Below are 18312 nucleotides of genomic sequence, written 5' to 3' on the forward strand. Positions count from 1 at the left end.
TTTCTCGCGAGCAGTCCTGGTAGTGGAGATCGGACCCGTCGAGTCCATATGGGGTGTATAGACCGCGTTAAAGTCGCCACCGAGGACGAGAGACCCTGCCGGGAGCCTGGGGAGGAGGTCCGCTGTGTACGCAAGAGCGGACTGCAACAGGGATGGCGCTGCGTAGAGGGAAAGCAGAGTAAGCGGGCGGCCCTCCAGTGCGCCACAGACCGTAACGGCCATACCCTGGGGGTCCAAATGCACCTGGGACATTACAAAGGGAAAGGAACGCTTAAGCAGGATAGCCACCCCCCGTGAGCCCCTAGCGAAACCGGCATGCCAGACCCTGTCGTAGCCGTAGCGGGCGAGGAAGGGACATTTATTACCCATAAGGTGGGTCTCCTGAAGAAGGAGGACATCAATCTCCGCGCGCTGCGCGTATTTGAGGACCGCCATGCGCTTGAAGCGATCGAGCAGACGGTTGACATTCCAGGATAAGACGCGCACCGCAGCTTTAGGCAGGGGTGTGTCCGCCATGGGAGCAAGCAGGGGGATGTAGGACAGGAGATAGACAAAGTGGCCGCGAAAGGGGGCCGTGGGCGGGTCGGGAAGCGCGCAGGATACCAATTCCCCGCGGGCACTGCGCCCACACAGGGGCCAAGAAGCGCGTGGGCAGGAGAGCTCCCCGGAAGGAGGGACCTGGGAAGATCGGACAGGAGAGCAGGTCGAATAGTACATGATGCCTTGGAACCATAACAACGAGGAGTACACCCTCTAACAACAAAAACCTCCCTAGGAGGAAGAAACAACCCCAAACCAAACCCCACCCCACACCCCCCACCCTATACTTCGAGAACAGAAGCATCTGTCGCCCTAACAGTGAGTAACCAAAACCAAGCTAAAACGCTCGGGCCTGAGTGCTAGTGGACCCCTCAATAAATCAGATCAGACCCAATTCATCCGCCCTGGCCGAGAGCAACAGATGTGTAGGAGCACCGAGGCCCGACTGCGAAGTCTAGCGACCAGGAAGCAGAGTCCCACCTCCATCCCCCGGCAAATATATCACAGGCAGTAAGTGGAAGTCAAATGGTGGGGCTGCGGGAGAGGTCCGAAGTGTCTATTTGGGGAGCAGGCTGGGTCACAGAGCCTGCCCGCTGGGGGGACACGGCCCGCTGCCCAGCGGCGTCAGGACCAGTGGGCGCCACCGAGGAGGCCGAAGAATCCCCGGACGCCCGCCGCAGCCGCAGCCGCCCCCCGGAGCGCACGACAGTCACCTCCTCCCCGCGCGCCTCCGGGGCAGCGTGCGCTGTCGCCGTCGGGACCTGGAAGAGCGGGGCGCTCCTCGCCCAGCTCGCCCCTCCACCGGAGATCCCCGACTAGCACACTGCAGGGACACTCCTCCGCAAGCCAGGTCCAGGCCGCCCGCGGCGTGTCGAAGAAGAAAGTCTTTTGCTGGAAGATGACCCGGAGACGGGCCGGGAACTGCAGCTGATATTGGAGGCCCAGGGATCGCATCTTCTGCTTCACTTCCAGGTAGGAGCGCCGAAGCTCCTGGACCTCTCGGGTGTAGTCCGGGAATACCATTATAGTGTGGTTTTGGTAGCGGAGATTCGCAGAGCGTCTGGCCTCCCTGAGGATCGCATCTCTGTCCCTGAAATTCAGGATCTTCAGGATAAAGGGACGGGGGGGCGCTCCCGGGGGCCTCGGCGCCAGGGAACGGTGGGCCCTCTCCACCACGAAGCAGGCCGAGAGGCTGCCCACCGGCATCCAGGATTAAAACCAATGCTCCAGGAAGTCATCTGCACGACCAGCCTCCGCCCCCTCCGGGAACCCCACCAGGCGGAGGTTACAGCGGCGGGCACGATTTTCAGCGTCCTCCACTCGGCGGTGCAGCTCCTTGGAGTGGGCGGTGAGCTCACGCACCTGGTCCTGCAGCTGGTGGATGTCGTCCTCGGCGGTTGAGATACGGGATTCAGCCTCAGATATGCGGGCAGTGGCGTTACGCAGGTCCTGCCGAAGAAGGGCCACGTCCACCTTCACCTACATTGTATTTTAATGTTTTATGCATCAAATGACTGAAGCCATTTTGTGATCTCCCGCCACCAGCTCTAACTGTATTTTAACTTGTGTTTTACAGCACCATACCAATCCGAGGGGTTAGGATTAAAATTTGTATCTGGAATGCAGTAATGGTATTGTGGATGTGCCACTGAGGAAAGACAGTAGTTGAGCTAAGAATGTATTTCCTTTGTACAAGGGAGAATTCTTCCTTATCTTCCCCAATTTGGTATCATACAGAGCAACAGCTGCTGGCTGGGTTACATGCCCTTCTAGAAAAGGATTGCTGGTTATATTGCCATGTTTATTGCTAAAATCCCTAAAATCTCCTGGTCTCTGTTCCAGGACTCTGAAAGGCTTCACTGTATCCTCCCCCCAGCCAAAGTTTTCATCAATATGTAAACCAAATAATTTCAGTGATAGATTTTCTTTTAATTGTTAAATTCTATTAAAAATTATAAAACAGAATGAGTGCTAAGTGATGTAGAGGGTGATTTTGAGGAAAATACTTTTATGAGGCAAGAAAAGCACTCATCAGGTTTAAAACATATGTACAGATGTTTGATTATAGCAACAATTACAATAGTAAAAAGAGAGACAAATGCTTGTGGTTGTCCTCTGGGAGGAAATAAATATGCAGTGTTTTATGTCTGTGTGTTTACACTGTTTAGCCTGAATGTTCGTTTTTTACCACCAATATTTTTAGATTGAATTGGGTATAGCGATACATATGCTAGAATAGTTTGTCTGTACAAATTATAATGTTGTGGCCTGCTATATTTCAGATGCATTAAATAGAAGGGAGTGATGTTAATTTATAAATAGGATGCAATGTCTGTCTAAGGTGGATACATTTGTGAGATTTCAAAATGTGTTTTTCTTTTGTATATATTTCTGTTTTGAATTTTGTAGTTCTGAAAATATACTCGTCCAATCATACAGTCTCTTGTTTAGTGACAGATTCTGAACCTGAACGCCGACCTTTTAAAAGTATAGATATTGTCCTGGAAGGTACAACAGGGAACATATGTAGTAATCCACACTTCTTATAGGGTACACTTACTTGAGTCCTACATATGATAGTTGCCCTCCTCCACAAGCCCGCTGTCCACAGCACTTAAGTGGAATATCAAAAACAAGGGTGGAGAAGCAACATAACAGTTGCCAACACAATCTACGATGTTCGTTTATGTGCAAAGTCATTCCTGATGAAGTTAAAGACACTATCGGTGATTAAAGTGAATGCCCTGCCCTGATATAGTTCTGCTTAGAGAAAAATGAAATGTGGCGCATGGCTTGGACAGCAGAGCTCATGGCTGCCTGATTCCGCATCTCCACCTGGCATGGAGTGCAATGAGACATGCTTGCCGTGAATGAGCAGAAAATTTGGCGTGATAAGACTGGATTGTGGTTCTGTATGTTCTGCGGCACCCTCTGCACACATCGGCGAGTACTTTTATGGGATTGGAGCCAAAAGAAACACTCTGATAACCCCTGAGCGCTTGCAGCAGAATCGCCGGATCAACTGAACCCTTGCCAAATTGTAAACTATCGTCTTCAGAGGACTGCCAGCGGGTCCTGGGGTCTCAAAGCATTGAACCATAGATCTCTTACTTACTGACATTAAATCAGAACCAACGTGGCAGTCCTGTTTGGTTGTTTATTACCTGAGCCTAAGATGGCAGAATACCTTGTGGAATATTCCCCATACATCCTGTAAAACGCTCGCTAACTAAGTTAACCAGCATCAAGTTACTTACTTTAATTGCGCCTCACAATTCTAGAACTAATGTTGTACAGCATGATACAACATAACATCCCTCGATTATTCCAGAGCTCACTAAGAAGCAATGCCTGACATCAAGATGTAGGCACCACATGCTGCACTGGAGCCTTTCTCCACACAACCATGAGTTATGCGCTGAAGCTATACACACACCGCTGTGAGCCTCAGTGCTAAATGGTACTTTAGGATCTGTACCGTTAGAAGTGACCGAATGCTTCCTAGTGTAATCAATCAGCTATTACAACCGCTAGCGCTGTAGTGCTCCTCCCTTTTCTATACCCTGGTTGACTTGGAACCACGCTGAATAACGATCTGTTGACCGAATTAGGCTATACATAAGCCTTTCTCCACACAACCATGCGTTATGCTTTGAAGCTATACACACACTGCTGAGACCGTCCCTGCTAAATGGTACTTTAGGATCTGTACCGTTAGAAGTGACCGATCGCTTCCTAGTGTAATCAATCAACAATTTCAACTGCCAACACTGTAGGGCTCATCCTTTCCTACACCAGGGTTGTTTGGGAACCACACTGAATAGTGATCTGTGGACACTAATAGGCTCTACATAATCCATACCCCCTTGGGTAATCAGTACTTGTTTGACCTCGTGTTCGACTAACCACAAAAGAGTTTTACCCATGAGCTTCTGAGTGATCACTGTGTTTGCTAACTACAATAAACAGATCTCAGTAGATACCAAAACAACACTCAGCCTACCCATCATCTACCACCTAAAAACATATTACCAGTTACCAACTAAAGCGGATTACGATCTAAAGTAACCTCTTTTTTGCTTTATAGCAATTCAGCAGAAAAAGAACCTAAATCTTACTACAAGCGTTAAAAAGCTGAACCTCCTTCACCAGAATCTCCTCTTAAACCCAAGGCTGACATAAACAGCACAGTGGTAATGATACTGAAGAAGCTAGCAGATGTACATGACATGGTGAAATCAGCTAAACAAAACAAGGATGCTATGCAGCTGGTATCAACACAAAACTTTCAGAGGCCGAACAAAGGATTAGCGAGATAAGACTCCACCACTTATCCAATAAATACATAAAAACCCTGCTTTCTGCCACAAAACATAGGAAAAGAGATATTGCCGAACTCAAAGATCTCAACAGAAAAGGCATAATAAGAATGTTTGGCGTGCCGGAATGCTCGGATGATACAGCCAACTCCTGCACATCTTTTATGGAAAACTTGATCCTACAAATCACCTGCATAAAGTTCAATGAAGATTTGGAACTAGAACGGGGGCCCACAGAGTTCCAACATTTAAATCTCCCTCAATAAACATGACAAGACTGATCGTCTGTAAACCAATGAGGTATCAACATGTTGAAACCATCCTCACCTATGCTCGTAAAACCGCCAGGTCACATGAAATGGACATAAAATAATATTTATGCAGGATTATTCAAAACTAACAGTCGAGACCAGGAAGAGCTTCCTCGCACTCTGAGACAAACTCAAGGAAATAGACATCCAGTTCTCTTTGCAGGTCCTACCAACTTTAGGGTTGCAGCGAAAGGAAAATAGATATCTTTGCCTATCCGTCAGACCTCTCAAGTTTCCTAGATGATTTTAACTCTCAAGAGATGGAACACTACAACTCATTCTCAATCAAAAGGAAGTTATAATGTTCTCTTTCCGGTGCAACAGTCCTATCACATGTTCCCGAGGATCTTATCCACCCTTGGCTCAAAATGGTTTGTTACTCATTTAGCTAGTTCTAAATGTCAATGGGTGTAGTTAGCTTACAAGCATCTCTATTGCTTGAGCAATATTACTACAACTACTCTTAAAATAGGGAGTAGCTCTTTATTGTTATCATTTTTCGTCTCAGTAATAGTGTGTTTCAACCAACATCAAAAGTCCTTTTGCCTGTTATTACACAGTCAATTCCAATCATATTTTGGTCACTGCACACTTACCAAGTCAGATTTAATTGCTAAAATTTAAGATTCTGGATGTGCTGTAATGACCATCAATTCCATTAGTTCTGTTCAACATGACCTGTTCAATATTATTGTTCATTACTACCTGTTCAATACTGTCTGCAAAGCTCACTGTTAACAATATGTTAAAATACTGTGCTTTACACAGCTAAGATTCACTCCATGCTGGAGGACGGACACTCCTGTCGTTGTACCTCCTGTGTTCTCTTTCTCTGGCGAATGGGGTGGGTAGGTGGGACAGGGGTGTATGGTTGGGGGTTTGTTCTTGGTTCTGTTTTTTGATCAGTTATTGGATCACTGATTACTCGTACTTGTATTCGATACTTCACCTCTCATTATTTAGTTGACTCTACCCCTCTTTTTTTCCCTTCCACACTATCGCAGTCAACGCTACTCCATCCATAACGCAGAGTCAGCTTGTTGTAACAATTTTAGCTCACCCTAGTGGATACGTGAGAGAACTCAGCACTATATATATCTACCTCCTACCATGTTGGCTACTATGTTAGATGGGAAAATTCACTTAAGACATTACCTAAATGCTACCCACCACTTACGTATTCAAGATGACTGTGCATAACATTTCTGACAACCTCCACATAATCTCCCTAAATGTGAAAGGGCTAAATCAACCAGTTAAATGACAAAATATCATGGACTACTTAGCGAAAACTAACAGGGATATCATTATCATTATCGAAAACAAATTATCTGACAAAGACGCTGTGTCCTTAGAAATATTTGGATCTTGCATGTGGCATGCTCCTCAGCAACCAAAAGAAAAACAGAGTAATATCCTTAATATCAAAACATTCCAATATTACTCTCGGGTCATTCATCCCTGATGTGTAGGGTAGACTTCTGATCTCACACCTACGTAGGGAAGAGTACACATTTCACATTCTAAATATATACGGCCCAAACACAGATGACACTTCTTTTTGGGAAAAGGTATCTCATACAATAGGCCACATACCTCAAGAAGACCTTATTGTACTAGATGGAGACTTCAACCTTCCCCTAGACACTACCCTAGAGCAAATTATTTCAGAGACAATAACCTTCCAGATACTAATATACAAACCCTATGGGACGCCCTCAAGGCAACCCTAAAAGATGTCCTTATAGAAATCAAAATTAAAATCAACGAAGCAAACAACACAAGACTATTTTCGTTAGAACAAGAAATAAAACAAATGAAATTGTCACACACCAACTCTCTACACAATAACACGCTCTTCCAACTTACACAGAAGAAATATGAATATAACAAAATCTTGAGTTTAGTGTAGATATATGAATTTAAAGGTCTCAAATTATGCGACGCTAACAAAGCTGGAAAGATGTTAGCTTCTTACCTCAAACAAAACCAAAACCAAAACCGAATCACAACAATTAAGGAGACCAAAAACCTAACCCAGAGAAGATACTAGATAACTTAAATTTTTTTTTACGAATCCCTATATCAGAACGACCAAACCTTTGACTCGCATAAATGTAAAAGCTTTTTAGAGAAAATTAAAGTCCCACAACTATAGGCAAATTGGCTCACAATCAGCCAATATCCTCCAATGAAGTGTCAAAAGCAATTAATACACTAAAAGAAAATAAAGCTCCTGGCCCAGATGGCTTTTCTGCCAAATTTTATGAGCCCTTCTTCAATCAACCATGCTATCCCTACTCAACCACATCGCTAATTCAGGCATAGTCATGGGCACAATGGCTGAAGCTAACATTATCATGATGACCAAGGACGGAAAGACCCAACACTGACAAAAAATTACAGGCCGATCTCTTTGATAACTTTGATAAATCTACTTTTCAAAATATATGCGAATATCTTTGCTACAAGACTTAATGAATACCTCCCACAATTAATAAGCAATTCCCAAGTAGGTTTTCTCAAAAACCTTATGACAAACGATAACAAGCGCATCTCTTATGCCAAGTCCTCGATAACACGAAAAAGTCATCCTCATCCTTGGGCGCAATAACGTTGGACGCAGAAAAAGCGTTTGACAGAGTATCTTGGGATTTTTTTAAAACACTGCATGGAATCTTTTAACCTTGCCGATATTTTCATAAAAATGGTCACGGCTCTCTATAAAAACCCAACTCCACATATCTCGATTAATAGTTCCCTATCACACCCACTTAACCTACAACAAGGCACGAGGCAAGGCTTCCCTCTCTCCCCATCTCTATTTCTCCTAGCACTGGAACCCCTTCTAGATATAAAAGAAAACTCAGAGTCAGTTTTAAAGACAAACATGTTGAACTGGCGCTTATGCGGATGACATCTTGATAGTCACAGAAAACCCAGGCCCCTCCATACAAGCTCTCATGTCCACCATAGAACTCTATTCCGAACTCTCGGGCTATAAACTAAACAGAGATAAATCTGAAGGGAAATCTCTAAACCTCCACTGCTCAAAAGATGTTCTAGGCCTATCTGGATTATCCTGGCAGATATAAAATATCAGGGTATCGAGTTCGGATCAAACCTAATAGATACCATTAAACATAATGAAAATATTACCTTTCAGAAAATAAAGAAGCTATTGGACAAAGGTTCTACTAAATGTATTACCTGGTGGGGAAGAATAGAAACTATAAAAATGATGATCACCCCTTTAATCAATTATCTCATCAGCATGCTCCCTCTTCTATTATCAGAAGACTTCCACCACAAACTAGACAAACCGATGGCAAGATAAAAAAGCTAGAATAGACTTGAAAAAACTCGGACTACACACCTCACTAGGGGGTGTTAACCTGGTCAATTTAAGAAATTACCAATCTGCTTTTCTTGCCAAACAGGGTTCATATTGAATCTACCCCCACAGATTACTATACACTGGTATGGTTAAAAATAGAAAGGGCTTTACTAAACAACCTAAACCCATTATCCTTGCTAACAACCAACACGAAAAACATTGACAGATCCAAATACATATTCCAGAATACATAAAGCTCCCTACTAACAAAAATAGATAAGAAACCAACTTCAGGTGTAAGACTCTCCAATTTAGCTTCACTCTGGAACAACCTGAATAATAAATATAACACCAAAACTGTGTACTACCAATTATGGTTAGACAAAGGCATCTTCTTCCTGCATCAGCTCGGCTCCACATGTTATCCCCTAGCCTACTCTGACCTACAAACAGTATACCACCTTGAAAAGTTGTATTACTTTCTTGAAATCCAGGCTGCCATTTTGAAATCTAAAAGCCATAAAAACACACCATCCCTGCCGGATCTTAAATTGAAACTTAACAACTCTGGCCATCAAGTATACTGCCTGTATAAACTTCTGCGCCCAAAAACATTACAGTTAAACAAAGATATTACAGATTTTTGGGAAAACCACTCTTCTAAGCCCATAAGAGGCTCAGACTGGTCCAGCATCTGGACACACAAAGCTTCCTTTAACTCCTGAATCAACTGGGTTTCACACATTAGAGGCGCAGACAATATCTCCCTCCAATACTCACCATGGAAGGCTCCCTCTTAACCCATTTGGGATACCTTGGCCAACTACCCATGTAAAGACCTCTCTTGCTACTAAAATCTACCAATGATCATCCATAACCAATTCTACACTACTATCATTGTTATGGCTCACCTCACTGCCCCTCCACAATTGTCACTATTTGGTGCTTGGTTAATCACAACACTTCTGAGTCTCTGCACACCAGATAACACTCTCAATCCACACAAGGGATTAAAACCTGGTATAATGCACATATACTATATAGATCTTTTGAACACCAAACCTGTACTGCCTATCACCAAAATATTCTCATTAGAATTACCGATGACTCTACCTCTGTTAGTAACGCACTGGGTCAATGAGTGAGTTATACAGTAGTAGCTCCCCACATAACCCTTGTACTATGACAGATTGTACCACAAACCTGACTCTGTACTCTCAACTCCCTCTCCCTACCTTCTTTTAACCCTTAGATTGATTTTGTTTGTACCTGTGTTCTCTGTATATGATTTTATGCAGGATTTTATGTATGATTTTATACATGCGTACCCCTTTAAAATTCAATAAAAAGGCTTTGAAATTAAAAGAAATTAATGAAATGCACTGGCTGCTTTGTGATGAAATGAACATGTTTAATCAATAAATTACCATTTTTATCATGGAATAAGACATCCAACTCTTCTCATTATTTTGTAACAAGTAATAACCAGAGCATTAGTCACTTGGCCTTGTAGTTGATTACTTAAAAGCTGGGCCGGACTGGCGGTACCGGGCATCAGGAGTTTCCTCGGAGGCTGGAAGGGTGGGGGCCGGTTATGCAGCGGTCCTGCTGTATCAACCCCTAGTAACAAAAGTAGCAAGCAAGCGTTTGCCTCCTCCGGGGGCCAGGCAGTGCTTCCCAGGGGACTGGTCTGAGTAAATTGCCAGGGCTGCTTTGGGTTCCCAGTCCCGCTCTGATAAAAGCAGATACCTAATTGGTGATATTTATTATGTTGCCTCTGCACCCTCGTGTTTGATATCGTACTTAAATGTGCTAGGGCCGTCCCATTAAAAGCATCAATTCCCTTTACAGAAGTGCTGCATTGTCCCACTGAAAGTTCAGTAGCAGCGATGAGAAGTGCTGTCACGGCCTTATTTAAATTATAAATTAATTACGAGAGCTGTAAGTATATGCTGCTTTTAATATAAGTGCAGAATAGCTTTGATGGAAAATTCTGGTACTGTCCGTTTAAAAATGTAGCAGATTTCCTGAGGTTTACTTCCTACCCGTGTGCGACTTACTTATTAAGAAAATTAAATGAATGGGTGAGACACCATTGGCCAAAGCATGTTTGTTTCTCTCTGAGACTGTGAGCATCCTCTTCACAAACAAAACTTTTCAAATAACAAAAAGTATTTTAGTATGAAAAATGTGAGGCCAGTTTGCTTGTGTTTTCATCAGCCTGTTTCTTTTTTAGGGTTTGATTTGGCCTTTCCAGCTTCAGTCCACGACACTTTAATCTGCAGTAAAATCTTTCAAATTCTTTACAAGAATGAGGAGGTTGCTGTCAATGATGTGCTGATCTTTAAGGTGAAAATGTTACTGGATGAAAAAAAGGTATGATTATGTATCTGCTTTTGAGATCAAACTGACTGGTAATGAGCCATATGATGTTTGTATAATGATAGATTACAATTGATTTACAGATTGAGGAATCACTGAACGAAATGAATTTCCAGCTCACTTTAGACCTGCATTTCACAGACACGGATTATTCGTAAGTACTTGAAGTATCAGTGGTTCTAAACATTTGCAGACACACAAACAATAAACTGTTTATTCCCAAAAAGCATATGCAATATCACTGCCATGTTCACAGTTTTCAAACTCGATTTTCATATATTTTGTGATCATCTTTATATTTTACGTTGTAATGCTCTGAAACCTTTAGCGGCTTCTTTTTTGTTATTTAAAGAGTTCTATTTCAAGATGTGCATTTTCTTGTATCTCTTTGCTGTCATATGAGTGAGTTTATGTTCATAAACATATGAGTTATGAGGGGCGTGGTAAGGAGCGTCAAGATGGCAGTCGCACTCTAAGAGTGCTCCGGACCCCTTGGTCATCCGCTCTGTATTCCACAGCAGGTATATTTACTCTCCAGAGGCTACACATAAACAGCGAAAGCGGCGCAACTAACCTGAAGTGCCTGAACTCTCTGTAGCGCCCATCCTTGTTGCCCGGAGCTTCTCGGTGCCGGGGCCTTGTCAGCGGCCCGTGGCCAAGACACATCAGCCCTCCTGCTCTTCATCTTGCCAAGGACCTGCGGCGGAGCATGGTGCACAACCAATGCCGAAGCTGGCGGGTTCTTGGGGCCCAACATATTAACCCCTGTGGAGACCTGAAACCCATAACAGCCTGATCGCGAGAGCTCTGGATGTCGCCTGCTGTTCCCTGTGTCGGAGCCTGCGTGGCCTGCGGATGGGGACTCTCCGAGCCCGGCTTCCGGACGCCTTTGCTGCTCCTTCTGAGCGACCGGGCGAGCCCGGACCCGGCGGGGGCCTGACCCAATCACCTGGACTCTGTGCCGCGGCCTTCCCAACCCACGCGGGGCTGCCGTTGGGAGTGAGGCGGTCCGAGCCCCAGGCCACAAAGAGGTTGCCTGCACGAGCCTGACTGCTGGAGCCGGAGCAGCCGCGGGTCCCCGGGCATAGGCTGAGAGTCATCCATGCCCCTCAGGCCCTGCTTCACAAACTCTGGGGGAATTCCTGAACCGTAGACGGGCCACCCTGCCCACCTGGTCCCATGCTCCCCCGGCGCCCACTTCCCCCCACGGACTGGGGTCAAAACAAATGGTGCAACTCTGCCAGTTCCGCTACCAACACTGACGCCCCACTGACGGTGAGGCCTGCTGGGAGGTGAGGCCTAGGAGACTCCCTCTGCGAAGCCGGGCACGAGTGGCGAGGGTCCCTCTCTGTTCTTCGCTTAGATACACATCTGCAACTCCGACCCGCCCTGAGGCCTGAGGACTCCCAAAGAGGTGCCCGCCTAGGGCTGTCGGCCAGGGATACAGCAGACGCCCTAAGAAACAGCGCTGCGACTGCTCCCCGCAGGCAACAAGCCCCTCACATTGAAGGAACCGCGCAGACCGGGCCACGGTGGATGCTGCTGGTTCCGAACGTACACGAAGCAGGCCTGAAGTGGAGCTCACCCAGGCTGACAAGGCGGTGGGCTCGGGGTGGAGAGACTGCATAACACCCCTGTAGCCTTGCTGCACCTGCACTCCTGAGGGACTTCTCCTGACCTTCACTCCACATGGCGGACCCTGCTGTTCCTTGGAACTTGTCCTAGGGACTCCGACTGCCACCTGCTTGTAATCGGAGGGCGCCTGGCCCGCGATTTTGGCTCCCCCACATTCCAACTCCTCTATCTGACCACTGCTACCTACCATTACTGCCGCCATTCGCGCCCCTAAGCCCCAGGGGTGAGGCACCTGCAGTGGTTGATAGCGACCAAGTGGCCGGACCCTATCCTGCTTCACATCACCCACTGGAGAGGGATTGTGGCTTTCCTCTGAACCCCGCTCACATCTTGCACTCTGGTACACTACCAAACGGTCAGACCCAGACATCACCTGCCAATCACGATGGGGAGCGATCGGCCCCCCAGAGCAACCACCACCCAGACTCAGACCAAAATGGACCAATACACCACAATTGAAACAGGTCCAATTGAGGGGGCGACTGGGGGCTCACCCCTCCCCGGGGCAGACCTCGCTGTAATCCTGCAAGCTATCAGCACATCCCAGGCCTCAGTGGAAAGCAAAATCGGAGAGGTCCAGGTGGATATGGGCCTTATTCACCAAGACCTACGCGACGTCTCAGAAGCGGAATCCCGCATCTCCCCAGCCGAAGACTATATCCGTCAATTGCAATAGCAAGTAACCCAGTTATATACCCAAACTAAGGAATTGCACAGAATGGCCGAAGACGCTGTGAATGGGTCGTGACGCAATATCCTGCGCTTGGTGGGATTCCCAGAGCGGGCCCAAAGACGCACTGTCAACATGGTTCGCTATCGAGCGGGTCCATCGATCTCTGGTGCCCAAACCACCTCCCGGTGCCCCACACCACCCCATCATTGCCAGAATCCTGATGTTTCGGGACAGAGACGCTTTTCTAAATGCGGCCCGAGCCCAGGGCACGCTGAAATTTCCCAACCACGCTATAATAATCTTAGTAGACTACACTAGGGAAGTCCAGGCCCAAAGGCGCTCCTACATAGAGGTCAAACAGAAACTCCGCAACCAATACAGACTTTTCTTTCCAGCCCGAGTTGTGTTCCAAAATAAAACATATTTTTTTGTATTTGAGTCTCTGCAATCAGCCTGGACCTGAAAAACCGAAGAACGACCGCTCATGGTCCATTCCGCATCCTTGCCTTGATCCTCCAAACTACAGACAACCGGTCCTCTGTCTCCTAAGCTGCGTAGGAGGCACACACAGTCACGTAGAGGTGGTAAAGCACACAAGGAGACTTCTGAATCAGCCAACGTGATGACCCAGAGGCCTGGTGCCACCACCAGCCTGGCAGGCTCTCCCCCGACTCCGAGACAGATCTGCAGACAATTTGTCCCCCGCTCGGAGTCTCTACCGGACCTTGGACCCGACTCTCACAGACTCGGACCTCTCCAGAAGCCCTGCGATTTGAAATGCCGACACTGCCTGGGTGAGATACAACTGAGAGGTTTCCACGAGCAGAGTCATGAGAACATTTCTCTGGGAGCCACGGCTCCTAGAATCACCTGCCAATGCTAACAATACATTCGTTATAGTGGAGGGGTCCACCACGTAGTTCTCAGCTAAACATTCTAGTTCAGTCTAACCAGTTTTGGTTTCTGTTACAGGGCGACAAATGCTTCAGTTCCAGAAGTATAGGGTTGGGGAGGGTAGGGTGGGGGGTTAGGATCGTTCCCCTATGTCAAGTTTCACGTTGGGACTCACCAATGTTTCTTCCTCTTTTTCAATGTTTGCAGCATTCTGAAACTTGCTCCTCATGTAAACACTATGATCACACACCTCGCAGGGCGAAGCACGCAAATGCGCCCTCACGGAAAATGCATCAGTCACGTGAGGATTCCACGCCCCATGTCCCATCCACTCCACACACCAGTATGACGCGACTATCTCTCAGGGGCAAATCTTGCCCTGGAATGTGAATGGACTGCTAGACCGCATAAAACGGACAGCGGTCCTTAAGTATGCCCAAAAACACGCCCGACATACTTCTCCTTCAGGAATCCCACCTCCTGGCAACTCAGTGCCCCTTCCTTGGGAGATACGGCTTTGCTATGGTGTGGCACTCTGGATCCGAGTGAGGGTCACAGGAGGTTGCAATCCTACTACGATGAGGCCTTCCTTTCACGCCTAACCGCTTTACCACAGACCCACAGGGCCAATCTGTCACCCTATCTTGGTCGCTGGAAGGGAACACCCTTATTTTGATTTGGACATACATACCCCCAGCAACGCTCATCTCCTCCTTGCGCCACTTAGCTGACATTGTTACTGCGCTACCCGCGGGACAGACGGTGATAGGGGGAGACTTTAATATAGTCATGAAACCACTGTTAGACACGACTGGTGCACCCACTCCCACAAGGATGGCGAATGCGAGAAAATGGCTGACTGGGTAGAGGCCCTGGGCTTATGCAATGTCTGGAGAATCTGGAAACCCCGATGCTCCCGAAACACTCATACCTCAGCGGTGAACCACACACACTCACGAATCAACATGATCCTCATGCCTGCCTCTGAGTGTCAGAGTAGCAAGCATTGCCGTTCTCCCCCGGGAAATCTCGGACTTCTCAGCCCTGCTCCTGCATTTAGGTGAAACCCCTCATACACCCCGCCCAATATGGCGACTAAATGCCTGGTTCTTGCAAGATAAAGAGGTCAAGAATGATAGGGAAAGAGCTGCGCCAATACTTGCTCACCAATTTGGGTTTGATCCCCTTCCTGAGCACCCTTTGGGAGGCCAGTAAAGCCACCATCCGGGGAGTGGCTGGAGGTCAAGTCCGGGCGTGACGCCTGGCTCAAAACAACAGTCTAACCCTTCTCGAGGCGCAAGCAGTACGACTCGAAACAGCCCCAGATGAGCACCCAAACGATCTGCATGACAGGCAGCTTGCAGCTGTACTTGAGGAGATCAAGCATATCTCCCTATAATCAGCCAAGATGTTGTGGCGCTCCTCTGTTGCCCAAGTATATGGTTGGGGTGACAAGAATGGAAAACTGCTACATAGCCTGGTCTCATATCCCCTGGCTAACCGGATAATCCCTGAAATCCGTGACCCCTCCAGTCCATCAAATGCACATCATCTGCAATCGCACAAACATTTGCAGATTACTATGCCGGGTCATACTCCGTTCACAAGCCCGACCCGACGCATCTCTCCACGACATAATTAACCAAGCGAAAATTCGGCCTCCCTGCCTCGAGGACTCTGAGGCGGCAGACTTAAATCTTCCCTTCACACCTGAAGAGGTACACAACACCATCTCCTCGCTGAAAGTGGGGAAAAGGCTGGGGCCGTACGGTTTTCCCGCAGGAGTATTATGCGGCGTACAGATATCTACTAGTTCCCCAGCTTGTGGAATTATACCGACAGGTTGACGTGACCGGGTGTACACCCTCCCCCACCCTGTCCCCCCACCCCCCTCCAAGATGGACGTGACGACCATTGTATTGATCCCCAAACCCCAACCACCATCACTGTCTTGCGCGTACTACCACCCCATCTCCCTAATCAACACTGAAATGAAGATATATGCCATGATGCTGGCCCAGCGTTTGTGCCCCCTCCTGAGTAGATTAGTCCACCCAGACCAATGTGGCTTCATGCCAGGACGCAGTACAAGGCACTGTCTAAGGCGCCTCCACCTGGCCCTGGCTCACCGTCAGTGTCTTACTCCTTACCCTCCTCCTTGTTGGTTTTGAAAAAGCCCTCGACACAGTTGACTGGTTCTACTTGGAGGAGGTTTCGAGGATGATGGGCCTGGGCCCGCGATTCCGACGCCTCGTTTGTGTCCTCTACTCTAACCCTAAAGCCAGGGTGCTCTCCAACGGAGCCTTGTCGTAAGTGTTCCCCATTCAAAGAAGCACGAGACAGGACTGTCCCCGCTCTCCTCTTCTATTTGCTTTGGCACTGGAGCCCCTGGCATGCCTTATTCGGTCAGATGACCTAATTTAGGGCTGGACCTGGGACAGCCACCACATTGACAAAATCGCCCTATATGCAGACGATGTCCTACTTTACCTGGCGGACCCAGCTACCTCCGGCCCTAGATGTCTGCAGGCTCTCTGTACCCTCGAGAAGGTCTCAGGCCTCTGGCTTAACCTGGCAAAATCGACCCTAGTGCACCTTCACCCCTCGAGGGAATGCTTTGACTGGCATGTGTCTATCCCCATTAGGCGGCAATCCTTCAAATACCTGGGGATCTGGATTGCCTTGCTCCCTGTACTGGAATGGGTGCTAAATGTTACCCCGCTGGTTAAAAAACACCCTAAGATGATTTTAGATGCTGGCAAGCCCTACCGCTCAACCCATTGGGGAGAGTAGCCTTGTTTAAAATGATCGTCCTCCCACGCTTCCTCTACGTTATCCAGAACACCTCCCTTCACTTCCTGCGCAGCTGGTATAAGGAAATAGATGGTGTGGCCACCAGATGTTTGGGGGGGGGGGGGGGGGGCAAGACCACATATCGCCCTTGCCCGGTGCCGAATCCCACCCTTTGATGGTGGTATGGCCTGACTGATCTTCACCTCTACTACATAGCCACCCGGCTTTTGGTTCTCCACGATTGGTTTACTGGGGACTGGTCTGATCCAGCCTACAAAACACAGCTCATGAATCTAGAATTCACTCAGATCCATGAAAATGCCAGTGATTACCAGGGCGGTTCTGATAGCATGGCCACACATTGGGAGAAAAAACTAAGCCAACACACACCTCTCTGGCAGGGAAGATGGCTGGGAGAAGTGATGTCACTTGTTCCAGGACTTAAAGAAACAACACACCCTTCATACCTCGCAATTCTACAGGTACCTGCAGCTGCGACACGGCCTCAGCACACACATTTCAATGGGCACAACAATCCCCGAGTTCAGCCTACTAGAAGCTCAAGTCATGATGGGAAACCTGGGGATGGGTGGGATGTCCTGAACAGACCGAACCTTGGTTAACAATAGCCCGACAACGCTTGATCCACTCAGGACCCGCTGGGAGGGTTGGGTGGGCCCCTGGAGGAGGAGGACTGGCTCCCAGACCATCACAACTTCAGCCAAGTTCCGCCTTATTCAACTACACTATTTGCACACATATCGCACCCCAGAACGTCTTTAAAAGGCGGAACTTTGCCCCTCTCCGGGCTCTGCGCGCTGCGGTCATGAACCGGCAGATTTTTCAATATGTGTGCTGTATATCGTGGCCTTCTCTAATGTACTTTCCTTCTTCGTGAGTGATATCAGTTCATAAAGTGTAGGACTACGGTAATGCTTACAAAAATTAAAAAGAGAATAATTCAAAGTGTCCAAGTGCTTCATCTCAATTTGTTTAAAAAATATATATTTTTGATGAATATTGCCAAATAATTCATATATGAGCAGTCATTCATCGACTATATTGCAGTTTTTACTGACCGCATTCAGCAACTATTCCTTGCAGAAACAATTTGGTTTACTTCCTACACTCAAGAAAGAAAATTTAGAGGGAAGCAATAAAAGAGACGAAGGAAAGGATTGTGTTTGAAAATTAAATCCGGCTTTACTTTCACCCATGGCAGTACCCAGAAAAACTAAAATGCATCCACTTTGGTCCATTCTTCGTGGCCACCAAGTGAGCAAGCCTGACCTTCTTCTTAACCAGTTCACTTCACTCTTCTGTCTATTTCCCCATCCTATTAGACTTCCATCCACCCTTCCATTCAAACATTTTTTGAGCATTCATCATCCATGCATTATCCATTTAATTCTTCAATATATCCTTTCA

At 47.1% G+C, this 18312-nt stretch overlaps 1 protein-coding gene across 3 annotated transcripts in view; it reads left to right on the forward strand.

Annotated features, from left to right (window-relative positions):
* The window catches only part of FAM135A (family with sequence similarity 135 member A), a 907387-nt gene that overhangs the window by 328779 nt on the left and 560296 nt on the right, over window positions 1-18312 (forward strand). For all 3 annotated transcript variants that reach the window (XM_085610912.1, XM_085610915.1, XM_085610914.1), the window contains exons 5-6: window positions 10744-10883; window positions 10973-11043. In XM_085610912.1, coding sequence (XP_085467038.1) covers window positions 10744-10883; window positions 10973-11043 — 211 coding nt within the window. The remainder of the gene's footprint in view (window positions 1-10743; window positions 10884-10972; window positions 11044-18312) is intronic.

This window comes from Triturus cristatus, chromosome 6 (genome assembly GCF_964204655.1).
Source record: "Triturus cristatus chromosome 6, aTriCri1.1, whole genome shotgun sequence".
Classification (NCBI taxonomy): domain Eukaryota; kingdom Metazoa; phylum Chordata; class Amphibia; order Caudata; family Salamandridae; genus Triturus; species Triturus cristatus.